Here is a 22,511-nt window from a genome sequence, read left to right as displayed (position 1 = left end):
CGAAACTGCCCTCATCGCCTCCACCGATGACATCAGGACCCTGCTAGACAACGGAGAAACAGTGGCCCTCATCCTTCTAGACCCCTCAGCCACCTTCGACGCGGTCTGCCACCACACACTACGAACACGCCTCCACGACGCTGGGATCCAAGAGAAGGCCCTGGACTGGACCACATCCTTCCTCTCCGGCAGAACACAGAGCGCCCGCCTTCCTCCCCTTCCGCTCCGAAGCCACAGAGTTCACTTGCGGCGTACCCCAGGGCTCATCCCTCAGCCCAACGCTGTTCAACATCTACATGGCACCACTCACCCACGTCTCCCGACTGCACGATCTCAACATAGTCTCCTATGCAGACGACACCCAGCTGATCCTCTCCCTCACCAAAGACCCCCACACCGCCAAAACCAACCTTCACGAAGGCCGTCGCCGAATGGATGAGGAACAGCCGGATGAAGTTGAACTCTGACAAGACGGAGGTCCTCATCCTCGGATCCACCCCCTCGACCTGGGACGACTGCTGGTGTCTGACCGCACTGGGAACAGCCCCAACACCCACCGACCACGCACGCAACCTAGGGGTCATCCTCGACTCCACCCTCTCCATGACAGGTCAACGCCGTTTCTTCCTCATGCTTCAACACCCTCCGCATGCTTCGCAGGATCTACAAGTGTATCCCCACCGAAACGAGAAGTACGGCCACCCAGGCCCTAGTCAGCAGCGGACTGGACCATGGAAACGCCCTCTACGCAGGAGCCTCGATCAAACTCCTGAGACGGCTGCAACGCATCCAGAACGCCTCCGCACGCCTGATCCTCGACATCTCTCGCCGCAGCCACATCACACCCCACCCGAGAGACCTGCACTGGCTCCCCGTCAACAAAAAGATAACCTTCAAGCTCCTCACCCACGCACAAGGCACTCCACAACACCAGACCAGCGTACCTCAACAGACGACTCCGCTTCTACAGCCCCACCCGCCAGCTCCGCCGACCTCGCCAGAGTCCCCTGCATCCGAAAAGCGACCTCCGGCGGCAGATCGTTCTCCCACCTTGCCGCCAAGACCTGGAACACCCTCCCCGCACACCTACGGCAGACCCAAGACCTGGCTGAGCAGTAGCAGCATCCCCCAACTCCCAGCACCTTGAGACCCTCACGGGTGTGTGGTGCACTTTACAAATGTCATGATTGATTGATTGATCCTCCCTCATTTAGTGTATAGATCTCTACTGACCAGCCACAGGAATGCAAGCAATAAGCTTCTTTTGTTGGTGGAAGCTACATTAATTCTCTATCCTGTGGCACGCTAAACCAGGTGCCATCCCAAATAGTGTCCACTTCTCCTAGTACTCCGTCACTCACCACCCACAGAGTTATTTTATCATACATGTATCATACACTCACTTCACATACAATACTTGTCTCACACTTTAAAGGCCAGCACAAAAATCTAAACTTCACATGTCACTTTACACAAGACTTCTCAACAGACTGCGCTCTCCGACAGTGAAAAAGGCTTGGTTGCATTAAAAGAAACTCTACACACCGCCACCACTACCCTATATGATTCACCTAGGGTGTAGTCTTCAGTGCAGGTTCTGGCCATTGCGTTATCAGGGAAAGGCCTAAGACTCTGCAAACATGCCAGGGGAGAAAGCCAGTATACCAGTTCCACATGCAATCCGACACTCAGGATAGAGGTACGCGCCTGCTCACGAAGCAAGGGACCCTCATAATGCATCTCATGCAATGCAGGAGGGCTACAAATCAAAGTTACTTCATCTATTTTACCTGACTTGATTTTTCTACAGGAAGCTATGCAGTGTCGATTTAAACACAAACTATTTGGTCATGTATTTCTATCAAAAGGGAGGTAATAAGGTAATTGTCACTCATTTGAAGATTATCAGTGGGTATAAAAAGAACCAGAGCTTTTGGTTTTGAGGTCCTTGAAGGTATATTGCATAGTATACTTTCTAAACCTTAGTCAAAGGAGCTAAAGTGGGAACGTGCAGTCAATGAATGGATTTGGATATAGATCTACTTCTCAATAAATAATTGGTCTCAAACAACTCTAATAGGAGACTAGTCTAATAAATGTGATGGCTCAGCAATAACAGTAGTCCTTTAAATTTCAGCAGTAGCGTATTAAGTGTCAAATAATTTACAGGATGGATTTTACTCCATTAGGATGAGTGTCTTTCCAAAGACTTTCAGGCAGTAAATCTACATTTGAGCGAGAATTTAATTAGTAACTTTCAGACTGGAGGATAGGGTAACAATAAGACAGCAAACCTCCACAGCAGCTATTTGTGCACAATAATGGGGGCTGCAGAAGAGTATACATGGCAAAAATGCCAAGCTTAAGCAGAGAATAAGTACTACAGCAAAAAGAGAAAGCACAATGACAAGGCACATACAAAATGCAAACATGTCTTTCTTGTGGAATGGCAACATGTCCTGGTAGGTGGTAGATTACCCATTGCTTTTTTTTGTTGTTGAAAAGAGCTAATCATGGTTAATAAAAAAAACAGCAAATCTTGCAGTGATGTGCCTTGGAAAGCTTGGGAGCACGATTTGGTACACATTTACATAGTTAATTCATATCAAATTTCTCTCCTACAGAATACACCAATGGTAAAAGCCTTCCTTGAAAAACAATAAGTAAAAACTGAGAAACAAACTTTACTTTCACATTTCTTCAGAGTGTGGTGCTGGCAAACATCTTGTTTGAATTGGATATGGTTTTAATCTTGCACCACCACACCAATATGGTACATGGCAAGGAGGAAGTGGGGGGTTAAGTCACAAAAGGCTTGTGGGAAGTGTTGGTACAATGAACTAAAACCATGCTTTGGATCACATGGCCAAGCAGCACATGAACAGCCACTGGAGCGGAATGTTTTGCCTCCTTAAAGGACTGTCTTCACACAAAGGGCCGAATTTCCACAGTTGGACAAAATGATTTATCTGGGTATACCAGATAACAAAGTCTCGTACTGGGGACTGGTATGAAATAACGACACTAAATCCTATAGATCAAGGTCAAAAGTGAAGAAGCTAGGTGTTCCCTCGTTCTACCTTTATTTAACAACTGGCAAGCCATCTGAACTACATGTGTTATGCCATCTTAAGGGACCCACAGAAACGACATGCAGACTGCCATCGCAGACTGCATAACATAGTGCAAACCATGAGGGAAAACAAGACATGACACACTCACTGTGTGCCATGCCAAAGTCACTGCATGCAATATATGTCAATCGCAATTACAGCCATAAGGCAGCGTGTATTATATTACATGCGAGGGATGTCTACATGAGCAGATATGCCCCTGAGCTGTCTAGTTCAATTACTAGATGGTACAAGTGAATAGGAAAGCCATCTTAAGTACATGTACTGAGCACTGGTCATTACTTGTTACCCGGTCACATGATGGGTTTACTGAAACCTATGGTGTTGGGTATCAAATACCTTGTCTTAATAAATCCATAATGATGCCAGAAATGGATTTATTAAAAACATGCACCCAGAAGGCACCTGTGGGGAAGTGACCCTTTTTAGGTCGAGCCTAGCGCAGCACGCATGCGCAGCTCTAGGAAAAGGACCTCTTGGAATCACTCTGGACTTTTCAGAGTGTGTGTTTTTTTTTTAGCAATTTTTCTATTGGGCTTTGCGTGCCTTTTTCTAAAAAGACAGCACGTAATTGGGCAAAGGCGGGTGCATGTCCCACCTTTCCCAGGAAATGTATCCGCCCACGGCCTACGATAACGAGCAGGGGCGCCTTCTGTTCGGGGTCATGCCACCATCTGTTTTTAATTAGCGTGTTCGCCGAACTGCCGTGCTCACTCACCCCTGCTTCCTTCTCGTTTCACACTGGAGAGACTAAGCCGAGATCTTGCACTGCGGATCCCCCCAGCACCCACCCGTTTCCGGCCTCTGTTTACTTTGGCGGCATGTGCAGGCAATTAACCCTTTCCCCCCTCTGCTGAGACTTTCAACAATGTGCAGGTATAGGCATGCTGGCGCTTTAAATTTGCCCTGCACCAAGCTTATAAGAAACCAGAATGACTAATTACAGTGCTCCTTTAATATCAATAATACAGGTGCTCACATAAATTTTGTTACATACAGACAAGCCCGGAGTTCACTTCGTGGATTTCCACACTTGACCAAAATGTGTGATCGTGGGCAAAGGACTTCATCTGCATGTGGCGAGCTCCAGCTTCTCACAGAGGCGCGAGGCTGGACACCAATATGGAGTGCCAAGTACAAGTTCATGTGGCTTATTCTAGAATAGTACAGGTGACTTCTATTTCGGTGACTGTGTGGCCTCGGTGCTGCACCGACAGGGTCCGCGGTGTACTGTATTGAAGAGCAGCACTTAATCGGGGCGTCACCAGTCGTTATGAGGGTCAAAGGGCAGGTTCCCTTATTTCACACCTGGAGGTGGCAGCAGCACACAGACCCGAGGGAGGGGCGGCAGGGGCTGGAGAGGGTAAGAACATCCACACCTGGCACCTACCCGTGCAAAACATGTGACCCTGAACACCTGGGACCGGCAGCATCTACCTCGAGATGCAGCAAGACACATGGGGCTACAGCGCCAAGTACCACTGCGCACCCGCCAGCTCATCAGAGTGTGAAATATAAATCTTTCAACAGACATCCATGTTATATATAATAAGGAACTTTCAAAATGCAAAACAGTGTATTTCCATAACAACTGAAGCGTTTTACCACCCTGCTGTAGATTGCATTACTGCATTATAGGCATTTATTAAATGGAAGTTCTTAAACTTGAAGTTCGAAACATTAATTCCCCCCCCCCCCCTCCCTTAACGACAATGCCATTAGCGAACCTAGAAGCAAGTCAGTTGTCAGGGGCAACAGACAGCTGGCCTAGATCCGTATTGTACTTAGAGCAATATTATAGTCCAATAAATCAAAGACAATAGAGCTTTCTGTACAGTGTATATTCTGAACAGAAGTATTTCCTGGTGCTCATTCGTGAAAGAATGAACAAATGAGGCACAGAGGAATCCTATATCCGCCTAGGATCACACAATTTGAGTTTTTTTGATTCCATAGTGTGCAGTTCAGCCACTTGAGCGTTATCGCTTTCTCTCTCCTTGTTGAAGCAAGGGTTAGTTAATGCTGTGTATTTCTTGGCATAGAAGGTATGAAAGGGGGGGCGTTCAGAAACCACATGAAAGCTCCTCTCCTTGAGAGGGTCCACATGGACCTGAAGCGGAGCCCCAGTGCCTTATGACACGAGCCTATATCGGCCACCCAGGCTTTAAGTGAGTGGGGTCGCCCAGGTTTCAAACCCAGTAGTAAAATACGTTTTAGCTAGTGGTATTTTTTTTTGCATTGCTCAGGACAGCTCCCAAACAATGTTTTACAAAAGAATATCTCAAAACAAGCACTTACAAAGCCGAAAGGAGGGCAGGCTAATACCAGATCTATTAGCTTTGCCAGTACGTGTGGGATATTGGTAGGTAGCTTGCTTTAATTCATGTTGCGATTAGGTGATGTTCACTCTGGGTGTTTATGTGTGATGGTACCAAACTTCCTTGGCAAACAGCATTGTCTGTACTAGGGGTGAGGGCGCAAGGCATGGCTAAGCACTTAAAAAGGTCCCAAAGGCGAGACCTATTGGCTATGCCAATGCTTGTTGAGATGGTCACTGCCACTTTTTGCCTGGTATTCTATGTAATTTGGACTGGAAGTGCACTAGGTTCCTGCTAACGTGGACCACACATACAGACTGCCACTGCAGGCTGCGTGTCTTGGTGCAGACAAAAGTGAAAACAAGACATGGCACACTGGCCTATGAGCCATGCCTACAGACACTGCATACAGTCGATATACGTCGCCCTTCAGCAGGCCTTCCTGCCTTAAGGCAGGGTGCACTATACAGCATGTGTGGACATATCTGAATGAGCAGATATGCCCCTTGGGCTGGCCAGTTCAATTCCTGCCAGTACAAGTGACCAGGGAAGCGATTTTAAGTGCATGTACTGCACACTGGTGAAAACAAGTCCCCCAGCAACATGATAGCTTCACTGAAACCAAACATGTTTGGTATCAAACATCTCGTATTAATAAAACCACTCTGATTCCAGTGATGGGTTTATTAATACACAGCGACGGCACCTCCGCTAAGGTGGAGGAGCATTGCCCCACTGCTTCAAAGCAGTGCAAAGGAAAAATTAAATGATAATAATGGAACGTTATTATCATTTTATTTTTAGCATTGCAGCTGCAGCCAGGTTCGGGAGGAGCTGGTTCTCATGTGACCCAGAGGGAGGCGCGATATCTGCTGCACCTTAAGTGCCGATGACTGTTTGGCCGGCCGTCTCGAGCACTCTTTGCATGTTCTCCACCAGTTGTATTGTACAACCAGGGTGGTAAAATACTTAGGCTCCCAGTCCCGCTGCTCAGCAGGGTTGTGATTGGCTGGGAGTCGGTGTGCTTTCTGGGTACAGCTGTAGGAGACGCGCTGGCTGGCGGGAGCGACCAGCAGGTAAGTGTCCCTTTTTTTCATAACACCCCCCACCTTCTCCCGCCATTGTTCCCTACCAGCCGCCATTGTTAATACATGCATCCAGAGGGCACCTTAGAGGTGTTCCCTGAAAACCTACCAGCTACTAGTGTGCTGACTGACTGGTCTTAGCCAGCCAGCCACCACAGACAAGTTTCTGACCCCCAGGGGCGAGAGCCTTTGCTCTCAGGAGGTCAGAAACAAAGCCTGCTCGGGTAGAGGGTGTTCACATTCCCTCCCAGAGGACGACCTGCAAATTAGCATTTCCAAGGCAGGGATCTTTAAAGAACCTGCCACCTTTGGTATGCGAATCTGGCTTCCCTCACAGAAAAGGCTGCTCGATTAATAAAAAGCCTTTTCATCATTCACCGTCCACTCTACTGACTGCCTTCTGATTAAGTTAAAATCCCCTATGACCTCTATTACTTGCGTCACAGTGTACAAAGCGCCGGGCAATATGAGTCTTTCCTCAATTGTTTGCTGAATCCCTGTCCCCACTGATCACTGAGCATGCAATAATTTTGCTAATAGGAGACTTACTTGAATTACTGGACAAATGAAGAAGCGGGCGGATCTCCATCAGCAGAACTGACCCGATTACTAAGCAACCTAAATCTGGAACAGCATATATATATTTCCCCACACACGAGAAAGACCACACATAAGACCAGGTCTGGACCATTTATTTATCGGTGGCTAATATTACAATTTCTCCATGTGCATGGTCAGACCACCATTTGATTACGTTTTTGTTATCGGTCCCGTCTTTTCTGAAACCCTTCTCAACGTCCCAGTCTGCTTTGCAGAAATTGGCCCAAAGTGGATCCGAAATCCTTTTTGGAATCTTTAACTTCTATGCGACCTTCTTACCAGGATGATGTAGACAGCCAGAAAACCTCTGCAACTGGCTCATTGCAGCTAGCAATGCACATGCCCCTATTCGAAAATTAAAACAAGTTTGTTGCCATGACACCTCTAACTGGTTTTCACAAGACCTAAAAACAGCAAAATCCACTCTTTACCATACTGAAAGGAAATGGCGAGCAAATTATTCTATAGAAGAAAAGAAGTTTATGTCACTTCTTAAAGACTATAAAAGATCAAGCATGCTAAGATAACTTTCTTTTCTACTAAAATCCTGGCTTACCTGAAAGGCTGACCCTGCCCATTAAACCGACACAAAGTTTGTGACATGCTCAACACTTTTTCGTAGAGAAGATTAGGATAATAAAGGACAGTGTCCTCCTAAGCCCCACTGTTAATTGACAGTCACTGAAGATAACTTTGTCAAATTAGCTGCTTTCCCTGCAATCAAAAAAAGGATGATTTTCTGCACCTTCTCTCTAAAGTTAAGTCGAGTTCCATCTGCCCGCCGAGAATTCTTCACATTGTCCAGAGATAGCTATCTTTACTTAATCACTCCCTCAGTCATGGCATGGTACCCAACACTTTTAAAAAGGCTATAGTGGTCTCCCCCCAAAGAAAATGGATGTGGATCCCCCTCACCTTGAAAAATTAACGCCCAATTTCATTACCACCTTTTTTGGCCAAGCTGTTGAAGGCACATGTGGCGGACACCTCTGTTCTTCTCTGGAGGAGTCCAATTTTTTTGACCCCCAGCAGGTAGGCTTTTACCCTTCCCATTCAAAGGTAACAGTTATCCTCCCAGTCCTTGATGACATGCGGGAGAAGATAGAGGCAGACTAGATCTTTCAGCGGCCTTTGACGGGGTGGACCACAGGCCTGTGGAATTCCTCCTTCTGGCCTCTATCGGTGGGCGACCCCCTAAACCCAAGAATTCTGTTAATAGTCTTGGAATTATCATTGATAAGAATTTATCTTTGAAACCACAACTAGGAGCAGTCACTTCTGCCTGCTTCGTTCAACTACGAAGAACTATGGAAAATGGCAGATTCTTTACTTTTACGTCCTAATTCAGATTGTGCTGGCTTTGGTAATCTCTAGATTAGATTATGCCAATTCCCTCTTTATTGGCCTCACTAAATTACTTAATCAAAGAATGTAGCTGGCTCAAAAAACAGGCAGCAAGGCTTATTTGTCAACAGCCTAGACTCTGCCACATTACCCCTCGGTTGAAAAAACACCACTGGTTACCAATGGAACAACGCTTGGTTTTTAAGTCAAGCTGTCTCACTCTCTCATGTTTAAATCCCTAAATGGTACGTCCTGCCTTTCTATATCCTCAAATCAAAACATATGCACCCAATTGCAAGCTCAGGTCCAGGCACAAGAACTTCCTCCAATCAAACGGAGGAGATTAGGTGGGTCTAGATTTGCCATGTTGGCCCCTCAAACTTGGAAGTCCCTTCCCCTAGAGATTAGATCCACTGTGAATTATAAGCATTTCCGTAAACTCTTGAAGACTTGGCTCTTCCGACAAGTCTATGATTAAATTATCTCCAGCTGCATCTATTGCCCAGCGCCAAGGAACCTCACTGGTGAACGAGCGAGTTATTAAACATATAACATAACATATAGGAGGTGTAGTGACCAAGGGCAAGTAGCCCATTGGCTACTACCCTTCACCCCCCTAAATACAGTATTTAGAGGGCCCACCCTGACACCAGGAATTTAGATTCGGCTGACAAAAGAAGGACTGTGACGAGCCGAAGAAGAGAGAACTGTGGACTACTGGTGGACTTTGGCGCCAAATCCTGCCTGCCTGCTCCCATCCTGACAAACGTGAGCATTTGGGATTAATTTAAGGCCTATAAGAGTCGTCTGGACTTTCTACATAGTGTACCTCATTTTGTACACTACATATAAAGTCAGCTTCCCACATGAAGGATGAAACATTCAATGAAGAGTAGACCTACTTGTGAACTGCTTTTTTAAAACTCTTGAATGGGTAAAGCATTCAGAACAAAAGGCTATGCAAGTCTAAGACCATATTGTGGACTCTAAACTGGGCTTAAAATGGAATTACAACTACAGAACCCCTACACAAAGTGTACCTGCAGAAGTCTACAACTGTGGAGAAGCTAGAGAAGATACTTCTAACTTCAATCAAAAGACACCAGCACATGCCATAGTTAAACACTTGGAAAAAATGGAATCTTCCCAAAATCATGCACCAGGGTGCTGCCATTGCTGCATATTACAACTTTACCTCTTCCCATCAAATGTGCCTCCTCAAGAATGTAAAACCCTTGATCTAACCACCAGACCAGAGATCAGTTTCTCATGCAATGGTATTGTCAAAGCCACCAAAATTGGATTACCTTACATCATTTGATCCCGTGAAATCAATAAATCAGTAGGAATTCAAGAACCTTTTCCATCCTGGAAGATCTATCTCAAAATGATTAGAATGGTGTTAAAATCTGCTGCTCTACATACACAAGCCCACTATCAGCATATTTTCCATCCTGGAAGATCTCGAAATGCTTAGAATGGTGTTAAAATCTGCTACTCTACATTCACAAGCCCACCATCAGCACATTTTCCATCCTGGAAGATCTCAAAATACTTAGAATGGTGTTAAAATCGGCTACTCTACATCCACAAGCCCACCATCCAAGGCTTACTTTCCTATCTGACAGATTAATTGAATCCTCCCAGGAAATCGCCCTGAGACCTAGAGCAGATCGCAGCACTTACAATTAGCAAGCTTGCTACTGTCTAGGGTGAGTTCTTCAACTTTTTATTTAAAGAGAGCGAATTATCAGCGAATATCACTGTGAGGGACTGATGGTTAAGCAACCCACACATTGTTACCAGCCACCCCCAAACCCAGCTCAATTGACTAAACTATATGAATGCTGATAGAGCCAGATTCTATGGTTTGAACAGAATACTTTGACTAGGTACACTATGACAGTGCTGTCATGTATGTCAGTGAAAGCGTGGTCTAGGAGGATGCATGAACATGTGTGTGAATTAATGGGATATGTGTGACTGACAGCCTATGTCTTATGTACTTGTGGCGCAGCACATACCTTTTGCCAAATGTGTGCAAAAACAAACCTAAATGTTTTTTTTAAATGGGAGACATTTAAAGTGCTGAAAAATGTCCTGCAAAAATATTCATAATATGAAAACCAAATTTTGCACATTAAATTTCACCCATTTTAAAAAATGGTTGCATTTTTCCGTTATAATTATGGAAGCGTGTCTACCAGCCACTGGAAGCAAGATGTGTGTAAAGGTGACATTTTGAAATGGGAGAAAGTTGAACTGAAGAGTTAAGTTCGTTTATGTGCATTCCATAAAACTGAATTTATTTTCTCCCATTTCAAAGTGTTGCATTTAAAAACAGCAGGTATTTTGCTCCCAGTAGCCTGTACACACATGCCATAATTATAACAGAAACATACAGCCATTTGATTAAATGGGAGGAATGTTAATTCAAGAAACATGTATCATAACATATTAAGATAGTATTGGCTTAATTTAAAGTAGAGAAAAAGATTGAGACTTAATGTTTTATAGTAACATTTTTCTTCACTTTAAATTTTTCCAATAAAAACAAAATAAGTGTCTACATGCCACTGGTAACAAGATGCCTGCGGTTTGTAAATGTGGAACTTTGAAATGGGAGAAAATTAAAATGAAGAGGTAACTTACTCATTAAGTTACTCTTCATTGTAATTTTCTCCCATTAAAAAGCATTCAGAAACATTTTGTTCTTGTGCTCCAATATGGAGCGGACAAGGACTTTTATTTGAGCGTTAAATACCTTAGTGCTTCAATTCTTCACCTCAGGCCTTAAATTTAAAAGGAAAACAGAACACTTATTACAGTGCTCATTTAAAAATGAACTCAAGGCTGCAAGCTACTCTGAAGGGGTCTGAAAGCTACTGGTAGCTCGCTATCGGCTGGTTGGAGACACCTGTCTAGGGCCTACCACCTAGAATCTACTGCCAAAGATAGAATAGCTTGCCTCCAACCTCTCAGCATTACAGAAATCCTTCAAGAGCCATCTACTCAACAATCACTTAAGCAAAAGAACAATTCTCCATACTCACTCCTACCTTATGCTGTTATGTACCTATCCATGCCTTATCTTGCTTCTATGCCTCTCCTGCTTTATTTGTAATTTGTTACTATTTATTTCTGTGAATAGTTCCTAGGAGGCCAGGTCCAACCTAAATAAATACTGTCATCAATACCCATATTTACTTATTTCTAATTGTACTCTGCCTATCTGAGCCCAAAATATGTGAACTGATTTCTATGCTAAGCTACTTCAAAAAATACATTCAGATAGGTGGGCAGACACAAATAGGGTACCTACAGCAGAGACATAAAATGGATTATTTTTTTTCAAGCCAGTTTTGCATCACACAATATTTAATCTTACATTACAGAGCAAGTTAAACATTATAAACATGTTAAATACTATTACATTATTGACCAAATCTTTTAAAGACTCTCAGAAAGAATCTCAGAAATTGAATGGTTAGTACTAGGTTCTGGAGCTGGGACAACAGGTAAGTACTTACTGGAAAATAGACAAATGCTTCACTCTCCGAGGAAAAACTTACCGTATACTGTTTATTACAATACAGATTAGCCTTGCTCTTCTGAATAGATGTTACACCTGTACAATTTCTGGGCTCACATACTCCCTTTATCCCTTCCCAGAAAATACAAACAAATTCATAATCTCATCTCAAGTCTGCTGTGGATATGAAGGCGAAAAGGCCGCAGTTAGTAAAGAAGGAATCCAGTTTTATTTTAATTAATAATCTTTTTTCCCCACAGTTGCCGCTGCAGTCTTTGACACAAAGGTTCAGCTTCCATCAAATCTAGCCATGTAAAGATTTCCTCAGACAAGCAGACTAAGCTACAAGTTCTCCTTAAATGTTCTGCTTACGGCTTTCACACAATGACTAACATTCACACTGTTTGAAACCTGTTAAAGAAAACATTGGCTTCTTTTAAAACTCAAGACTGTTTGAAAGCCTTATTATTAAAGACAAAGGGATGTAACCATTCACAGTGGTGGCCTGGGGACATATGCTAGTGTTTGCAAACCAAATGCAAGATAACTGGAGCATGGTTTGATATGCGACCCACTCCAATCATAAGTGAGAGTTGCTTCCAGTAACTCCTGTAACTAATAAATAAATGTAGGGGACAAAAATGATTATGCTTTTGAAAAACAGTGACCTGCACAGGGGCAGACCGGTCAACAAACTTCATCCAATTTTTCATGACGATGAGCAGTGTATCTTTTACATCACTAAAGCTGGTAATATTAGGTATGCCTATTATATGAGCAGAGGCTACATTAAAGTCTCATTGAAGTAAACCATTTACAAGATTACTTTATAATAACGCTTGGAAAAGTTAGAATCTTTATACCTTATGGAGGAAAATAATCACTACCCCACATTATAGGTGAACACCAAATTAATCATTTAAAAAGCAAGCATCTACCTTCCTATTTCCCTTGCACAAGATCAGCATTCAACCCATTATGAACTAGAATATCCTGGATTAGTATCTGTAGCTTTTTAGACCTACTCAGTCTTCATTGTGTTTTCAAAGGGGGACCTTTCTTCACATTGAACAATAGTTTCCAGCTCTCTAAGAGGTTAACATATTTTGATTAATTGCACTATTCAAATAACTAACGTTAGATGATTGAGTAAATTAGTTTCATGCAGCCATAAATAACAATAGTGAAGAATAAATAAAGATTATATACTGTTACCGTATCACTCAAATAGATTTTAACCAATAGGAATTCAAAGTTGCCAAATACTCTAGGCAAGACCATGAGATACCAAGATCATCACTAGGCCCTAAAGATGACAAGACACCCCCACACTTACAGCAGGCTGTGCAGGAATCCTTCCTTCCAAGGACGAACACCCTCACCCATCAGGAGGTAACTCCTCTCACTGGTGACTGTTGTCTCCAGTGTGGGCTTAAACCTTGAGGACCAGGGGAGCTCTTCTAGTTGTTCCAAAGCTAAGCTATCTATGGTGAGGAGTTGTGTTGGGAGCAACATAAAAAAAAAAAATCATTCACAGTCTGGTAAACTACATCACACTCAATTTTATCTTGCTAGTCATTTTCCCACTGGATATATGTTTGGTGCAGATAATGATTTTGAACATTATAACTTCCCAGTAAAGGTTACTTCTTTTTATTCACTTACGATCCTCCAGTTCCTTTTAACGTAGTTCTTGAATGTTACAGAAGAGCACACTTTGATGACATTATCTTGCGACTTCTCTAATAGCGTTAACAGTAACAATGGGTAATTCTGATTTCCTTCCACTGACTCAAGGAACTTCTCAGCTGGAAGCAAAGAAAAGTTTTATGTATAATACAATAACAAAAAATTGGGTTCACAAAATTGAATAGAAATAAGGTTTCTATTATATAATATAATGCTTTAGATTTTGCTCATTTTAGAGATCACGCTTCAGTTTTGTAAGAGGCTTTAATGTAGTCTTAGCAGTTTACCTGGCCGTCTAACGGCAGGATCAGGGTCCAAAGTCTTCTTCAAGTATTCTGTTAACGTCTGTAAATTTGAATCACTGATCTCCATGACTGCAAAACATAAAATCAATTTACATTTGTAAACATCAATACAACTAAAGCATTGTTTCCAAACTCAAGCTGAGCAACCACTGAAACAGTGTATATACTAAAGTAAAATAGAAACTGCAGCACGTTAACTGACAATGTATTTTGGCCCAAGTAATAGCACAATGTGTAAGTTTTCCTAAGAAGAACTTGGATTCAAAACATGTATTGCTTAATATTTTAGATGGGGGAAACTGAGTGCACCAACATGCTTCAGAAAAGATTCCAGCAACTTCATGTCACTCTGTGCATTTCACCAACGTATGTTAACCCTAAAAGCAGAACTCCCAATGCTTTGGGTTTCATTTTCACTAGCACTTGCTAACCTGCCCAATGAGGCCACCAATCTTACCAAGAGTGGCTTTATATTTAAGAAAGAAAACACTGCACAGAAATTGTTCTGCACTATATCCTATGTTTTAAAACTTGAGCCTTTTAACCAGTTTGTGCATGCTGAGGCACCCTGAGAGATCATTTGGTAGACTGTATCAAGGAACAGCGATTGACCAATCTTCAATCAGGTCTCATTACTACTGTAGCGGTGTTAGAGCAGCAAAGTTCTGATATATCTGTAAGACCTCAAAACTCCCTGTGCAGGTATCTACCCCAACCACATTGGCTAAACTGAAGGATAAGGGCCCCTCTCTTATGAAGCCACTCTCATAAAAGTGAGACATTTTGGGTTCTCCCTTTCACATCAGAGCATCACTCTGGTGTCTTAGGAAAGAAAACAAAATGTATATCCAGGGAGTTTTGCACAACTGTTGAGCTGGACTGCAGCTCAGTTTTTATCCCAGAAAAACTGTAAACATGTTTATATTCATGAAAAGGGGCATTTACCTGGTAGTCCTACATAAGACCCCAAGTACGAAACCTGAATGACAAACCTGATGGAAAGGGTGGAGGATTATGGAGATGACATGCATGTTTCAAGCACAAACATCTTTACATATTTCGAGTTCAGACAAATTGTTGGACCCCAAAAAGGAAAGGAAAATGTTGACAAGTTCTAATTACTCAACACTTTTCCCTATAAAAAAAAAACATTTTTTCTATTATATTTCCTGAAAATGGGGAAATTACAAGGTACTGGTGATATAGGTACACTGCCTTTATATGCAAGTTTAGTTTGTTTATGACGGTGCAAGTAATTAGACTATAGTAATAATGTCAGTACTGGGTTGAGTAACATATACCAACCACTAAGTTCAGGTGATGCCCCTACACAAGTATAATAAAGGTCTGCCCCTCCCATCCCTTTCTGTTAACCTGCGCAGCACCACTGCCTTGGTTTATATCATAGTTAGTTAACCCATGCATAACATTTAAATGGGGTTAATAGTGCAGGTGAGAGTCTGTGCACAATGCCATGCTAATCATGGAACGAAAAAATCATCACTAGTCCTTTAAGGTTTGTGGGGAAACAAGTTGGCAAAATCAACAAGCAATGAAGTTTCAAATTACCTTCAGAGTCCAATTGTACCACTCACTTTAATGCGAATGGGCTTGTACTTGTTAGAGTGAAGGTACATACCTTCCTTGTATGTATTACATTTGAATATAAATGTACATACGTGCCTTTCGCCCGTATGTCATGAATGTCTACTTGCTCATCAGTTATTGAAAAACAAATGTTTCAAGCAACTTAAGCTTATAACTAAAAAAAAAAAAAAATAAGACATGGATTGTTTGTGAAATATAAAACAAAGTGTGACGTGGAACACAAATGCAGTATTATTTTCAGTTCTGAAATCATGTTCAGTTTTTATTAGCAGTCTGAATCAGCCACCTGACTGCGTAAGCACTCGCCAAAGTAACAAATCAAATACTGACTTGAACAAATACTCAAGAAGGGTGCCCATGCTACTAAAAACCATAGCAACATATGGTTTGATACAAAAATGTAGGAAACTGAGATGCAAGCTCAAAAAATTCATCATAGCTGAGTTTTAAAAAGTGAAAACTGCTTAGATAGATCAAACAGCTGTAGAGAGGTCCATGAGCTTAGACTTAAGCTCCCAGAGCAGTAACGATGGCCTGAGTGTGAGGAAGTATTCTTCTACCCCTTGCATAAAGACCAGTTAGGATGGACTCACGAAAAGTCATTAACTTGTGAAATACCTGCCCTTTCACAAGTAAATGTAAGGTGAGAGCTAGGGATGGCAAACTTTTGACCCCCCCCCCCCCAGCCAGGCAGACTCCAAACCCAAAAAAGTGTAAATGTTCAATTGTTTGGAGTAGGACAAACAGGAAGTGCTGATAAAGTGGGTAGGGTTGCCCCTAGGAACCTTTACCCCATTGATTTAGGAGGAGCCAGGAGTCACCCCCACCCACTAATTAGCTGTGCCAACCATAAATGTGGCACCCCACGGTATCGTCCTCGGAACACTTTCTGGATCCGTGGAAGAACAGAAGGACGCCAAGTGTAAGTTGGCTGGCCTCTTGTGTGGCTACAGGTACCAAAAAAGCTGCAAGAGGCCTTTTTCTTGAAGTGCAAACCTGACCAGTTGCAACTGGATCTGCCCTTGACCCCGCTAGTGGCCTCTGCAGAGTGAATCCTGACCCCCTCAGTGCTGTCCCTTAGCTCCTTGGACATTCGGCAGAGCCTAACTGGAATTCTCCCACAATCTGTGAAATGCTGTGGGACTTGAAAATATTCTGGTTTAAAGCCATGGGAGGACTGAAACCAAACTACCCGAACCAATTAAGCTATGACACGACTTCGCTGGGCTAAAGAAACAGGTTTCCCATGCGTTTAGCTTCACCGCGGTAGCAAATGTTTCAGTAGGCTCTCATGGCTAAGATATCAGCCGCCAGCTTCAGCGGGGCCTCATGTAACGACTATCCGACTACGAGAGTATTTCCTTGGGATACAGCCTACAACTTTGCCCCTCGCAAGGATTTCAACTGCCATCTCCAGCGGCACTAGGACAGCCAGGTTCAGTGATGCAATACAGCGTTGGGTGCACAATGTTAGTCAATAGGGATCGGTCTTTGTAAAAAGAGGCTGCAGGTTTGGACTGGGAGGTCTGTCGGGTTAAACCAACCAGTGGGTTCAAGTCTTGCAATGCTAGGAGACGTGGAGACACTGGTGGACCTATTCTCATCGAGCTGGGGCAGTGTGTCTTTGTGGTGTCTGGTTTCTACGCCCGGGAGCACTTGCGGTTGAGGGGACCTGCATACACAGGCTGCATCGGCGAATTCACAAGGGCTTAAACTAAAGTGGGATTGTTCTCTTGAGGGCTTGGGGACCTCGCTGAAACCATTGGCTAACTTCGAATCGGACTGGGGGGCTAGGGTGCAGTGATGCTTGGTGGCATTGGGTTTGGGTAGGTCCGAAGTCCTTGCGGTTATTCTTGGTGTGCCTGCAGGAGAGCAGCCACAGGAGTCCCTGGGTCTTTGTTGAAGGTAGGCAGTCCTCCCAGGCTTAGGAGGCTCTACAGCTTGCAGGACGAGACTACTTTGGTGCAATTTGATGGGGGAACAGAAGACAGGCCGGTAGGGCTGGTGCCAAGTCAGCTGCTCTTCAGTCTTCAGGGGTGTGGAATTTATTATAATATCTACTTGTCCATGGGGCAGGTTGCTTCAAAAATATACTTGTCCTGGAACAAGATCCACTTGTCCCTTTGGTGCCATGTACTGCGGCGACAAATGTCAGCAATCTCATTATATAAGAGCTCCAATATAGCTTATCTGATTATGCCAGGGCTCATACCATAGTTGTGTTTGATTACTTGCAAATTCCTTATGTTGCCATGTTTCCACAGATCTACATACTGGGGCTGAAGGTAGTGGTAGGCAATAGTTCCAGGGTTAAAATGCCCTTTTCAGTCAGTGCAAACCTACTAATTTGCATGTTTTAAGGGTTTTCAACAACTTTTCTCTAATCTTTTCCCATACTGAGAAATGTTGGAAATTGAGTCCTGATAATGGCAGATGGAAGGAAGCCTTCTTCGAGAGTTGGGAAAAAAGTGGTTAAATGGAAAGTGAATTTGCAAACACCCAGATTTTCACATGAGAAAATCTATACCTGCATATCTGCTCATGCTAAAATGCAGTTCACAAATATTTTCTAGGAGTACTTTTTCTTGTTCTACTTTTGTATATTATTGGTAATTCACAAAAGCCGTATAAGCTGTACTTAATGCAAGGACATATACCATGGGTGCACTTTTGAGATTTTCTTTAATTGGGTCCCTAATTTAGTCTGGCCATGACCTTTTGCGCTTATTAATATCCTGTCCCTCTCTCTGTATCAGCTGGCTTCACTGTGAGTGACAGCTTTATGTTCTTTTACAAGGAACATATCGGCACACAAAGTAGGTTTGTTCAGTGCCAGTAACTACTGTGGCAGTGTGTGATTTTTGAGACCAAAAACAATTTTTGCTTTTGCCAATGTTTGTTATAATCGTGAGGGCACTGCAGCTCCCACACCAATAAGGTTTTACAAAAACTATGCCAAAACAAGTCACATTGACAAAACTAAAAAGCTGGGCACCAAATTCAGACCTACTGACTTTGCCAATGCTTGTTTATTTTTGTTTCCCATAATCTTATTGAAACTGGTTACACTGATTTTCCATTATGAATTGTTTGGGAAATACTAGCATGCACCAACACATATTACTAAATGATGCTGCAAAGAAATGGTACCTGAAAGTTTACAGTAGTTTAGCTAAAAGATTTTTCCCTGCATTCATTTTTTTAATCAACTTTTTATTTTGAAAGCAAAGATTCATCAATCTTGCTTTCAATCTTCTGCAAATATTTGCATCCCATCAGAGAGCATTAGCTATAGCCTCATATTGCTAAACTTTGAAAACGGGTGTACACATTTTTATACTGCAACCATTGTCAGTAGTGCAGTCAAGCTTACAACATTTACGTAGAGCGCTCACTCTAATAATAAAGGCTTTCAATTAATGAACCATATATACAAGTTTGAACATCATTCACATACGAACAAAAATAATACCTTAACTGCAGACAGTGCCCTTCCCTGATCCATAATTGTAGTACTGCACACTGGCAGCCTAAGGGTGTGTGCTGCAGGGGGCTGGGCCTACTTGTCCCAAGGACAAAATACACATAAAAACCTGTTGCCCTTGACCCCAAACAATATGTACTGGGCGTCGGGCTATAGGAATTCCACATCCCTGAGTCTTCTATGGCTCTTCAGTGTCCTTCTTTGTAGGTCAGCAGGATCTGCTTTTCTGGTTCCGGGGCTCTCCTAAATACTGAATTTAGAGGCATTAGGGGAGTGTAGGGTAGTAGCCAATGGGCTACATACCCCTGGGGTCACTACACCCCCTTTATGACCACTTCTTGTGGGAACTGGCAACAGCCCTGTACCAGAGTTCCTAGGTTTGCCATCACCAAGATGGCCAACTTTGAAATGTCACCTTCACTTCAGGCAGCCCACCTTTGAGGTGGAACTAGCCTGAGGGTGAAAATGCCAGACTAGCTCATTTCCCGGTCTGTACAGGTGGCAAAGGGTTCTGTACAAAGAGGGTGGGGTCAGCTTCCCCTCCTGTGAGGGAAGCCAGATTCATTTACTGAAGACAGGGGGCTCCCCTGCATTGGAATGCTAATCTGCATGTCGTTCCCTGGGACGGAGTGTAAACACCCTCTGCCCAAGAAGGCTTTGTTTCTGACCCCTGGGGGAAGAGGTGCGTCAGAAACTTGCCACTGGTGGCAGGCTGGCGAAACCCAGTCAGTACAAACACCAGTAGCTTATAAGCTTTCAGAGGGCACCTCTAAGGTGTCCTCTGTGGACATGTATTAATAAATCCACCATTAGCATCAGTGTGGGTTTATTAATATGAGATGTTGGATACCCAACACCCCTATTTTCAGTGAAGTCATCATATAGCTGGGGAAACTCCTTTTCACCAGTGTCCAGCACATATACTAAAAATGGCTTCTCTGTTCACTTGTACTAGCAGCAATAGAGCTGACCAGCACAGGGACATATCTGCTCATGCAGATACATCTTCACATGTCATTTAGTGCACACTGCCTTAAGGCTGTAAGGCCTGCTGTAGGGGTGACTTACCTATATTGCATGCAGTGTCTGTGGGCATTGTACACAAGGATGTGTGCCAAGTCGTGTTTTCTCTTTAGTCTGTGCCAAGACGCACAGCCTGCAGTGGCAGTCTATGTGTTTGATGAGAGTCCTTTAGAGAGGCACAATTCGTGCTGCAGCCCTTAAGAAACCTATTTAGCCTCCTTTCCCTAGGTACCAGAGGTAACACTTACTAGGAAATTAAAGAAAGGTGCCAAAATGTATAGGCTATTGGGGTACAATTGCACCGTTTTGGGAAAGAGATTTGGCACTGGAGACCTGGTTAGCAGGAATCCTGCGCACTTCCAGTCGAAATCACATCAAATACCAGGCAAAACGTTTGGGTGACCGTGGCAGAAAGAGGCACTTCGGTACATGGTGGACTACCATCCACCCCAACTTATAATTAACTTACTTACATTACACATATCTGTATGATAGAAAAATGAAAAAAAACATGTAACAGTTGCAGTTAATAAACTATGAAAACATGAAAGGAGGAAAACAGTTCAAGACATTTGTGCTTACAACAACTAGGAGGTGATCGTAGTGGAAAAATATTGAGGTTCATGTATACCTGTCTAAAGGTCAATCATGGTGTCAAATTAAAAACCAAAGTGAAAAAAAGAAAAGAAAAACACTAAAGCTCATTGCAATAGTATCTCTCCATGTACTAATACAGTATGAAAAAAGCAGAGTAAAGCTTACCAGTGTTAGGAAACTGTCCAAGTCTGCTGCCTGCATAGTGCTTTTTTAAGTCAGTAAACCAAAATGAGTGCAAGGGGGAAGTTCTAGAGTGTTGCCACTGCGAATAATAGACTTGTAACACTAAAGGTAGTTGGGGTTATAGATGGCCATATTGGTTAAGGGACCCATAAAACAAGTGGCAAGGTACTAGAGAAGATCTTACTTGTCCATGGACAATTACTCAGGATGATGTTATCAGGCAGGATTAAATATATAAATCAAAGGACCTTCTCTCTCAAGAGCTGTCAGCGGTCCTAGTAAGTCATACCCTATCCGTTTAAAAAGGCTAATACACTCAATCTATGGTGGCAAACATTTAGAGTGGGTATAATATGCATGGTGAAAGTAAAGTAACCTAACTATGGCAAAGGAAGAAGAGTCTGCTGTTGGACTATTAAGATAATGAAAAATGAAAGTAAGAGTGCAGCTTGACCCCCGACGGCCACCATATAGAGTAAGCAGTCATCCAGATGAAAGTCAGGGTATTGTGGGCTATAGAGCAATAGCGATCACAGGTGATGGATAACAAAATCATCGTCTTATGTATATCAGGTCATAATAATGATGACAGTGGTTGGTTTGAATAGTGTGTCTGAAGGAGCGTGGTGTATCAATGTTTGATCAGACCATATTGGATGTATGAATTAAAGGTAAAGATCAGGATTTAATATGCCATCACAAAAAGATAGCTAAATCAAGGTACTATCTTAATCCATCCTGTTAGCCTTTTAAAAGTGATGAATAGATTGAATAAAATGCTCTACATATCAAGTGGTGAAAAAATCCAAGTATTGTAATAACGAGTTACACAGGGATAATATGGTTTTAAGTATACAACATGTGCCCAGCAATATCAGTTGAACAGATGAACGCGAGATGGACCTTGACTTAGCCAACATATGCCATTTAATAAGCCCTATATTTCAATTAAATGTTTAGAGTTATGCAGTTATAGCAAACAAGACGAGTAAACATTAACAAATATACAATAAAATAGCATACTTCAGTAGTGGACTATGAAACACAGTAAGGTACTAGTTTACACAAAACAGTTGCTAATATTCTAATCTGTAGACGTCAGATGATAGTGTGGTACTAATTTGGTTTTAGTGAATAGATGATATTGTATTGTGTGTATAGGCTAGAAAGCACTTTTAATGGTCTTAGGAAATATAACCAGTGCAAAGGTTGTTATGGGTATTCAGACTACTAAATTCTGGACAGTGCTAAATGCATCTATACTGACATAAACCAGTGATGTTAAAGAGACAAGTGTATGTATAGTCAGTGGCTTTAGTAATTGTAAATTAGGGTAGTAAGGTGAATTAGTAGGTCACCTATATTACTTCTTGGATTTTTTTAACCGGTACTACAGGGATTTGGAGGATCAAGGTCCTTAGTACAACCAACAGAGCATCTCTGCTTATTTGGTTATGCCTTGATGGTGATTATCATGTCTTAGGATCCAATTCACTTTTGCTGAAGTTTCAATTCTCGGTTTCCGCCCCTTGAGGTTTTTCAATATTATTTCCATTTCAAAGGAGAAAGTTTAATTGTGCACATGGTAGTGAGTAATATTTCTGATACT

At 42.7% G+C, this 22,511-nt stretch overlaps 1 protein-coding gene across 2 annotated transcripts in view; it reads right to left on the bottom strand.

Annotated features, from left to right (window-relative positions):
• The window catches only part of CSE1L (chromosome segregation 1 like), a 458,899-nt gene that overhangs the window by 379,823 nt on the left and 56,565 nt on the right, over positions 1-22,511 (bottom strand). For both annotated transcript variants that reach the window (XM_085619429.1, XM_085619430.1), the window contains exons 2-3: positions 13,990-14,076; positions 13,679-13,821 (exon numbers count right to left, since the gene is read on the bottom strand). In XM_085619429.1, coding sequence (XP_085475555.1) covers positions 13,679-13,821; positions 13,990-14,074 — 228 coding nt within the window. In that variant the 5' untranslated portion in view covers positions 14,075-14,076. The remainder of the gene's footprint in view (positions 1-13,678; positions 13,822-13,989; positions 14,077-22,511) is intronic.

Source organism: Triturus cristatus, chromosome 7 (assembly GCF_964204655.1).
Source record: "Triturus cristatus chromosome 7, aTriCri1.1, whole genome shotgun sequence".
In the NCBI taxonomy this organism is placed as follows: domain Eukaryota; kingdom Metazoa; phylum Chordata; class Amphibia; order Caudata; family Salamandridae; genus Triturus; species Triturus cristatus.
This window is presented reverse-complemented; position numbering and strand designations above follow the sequence as displayed.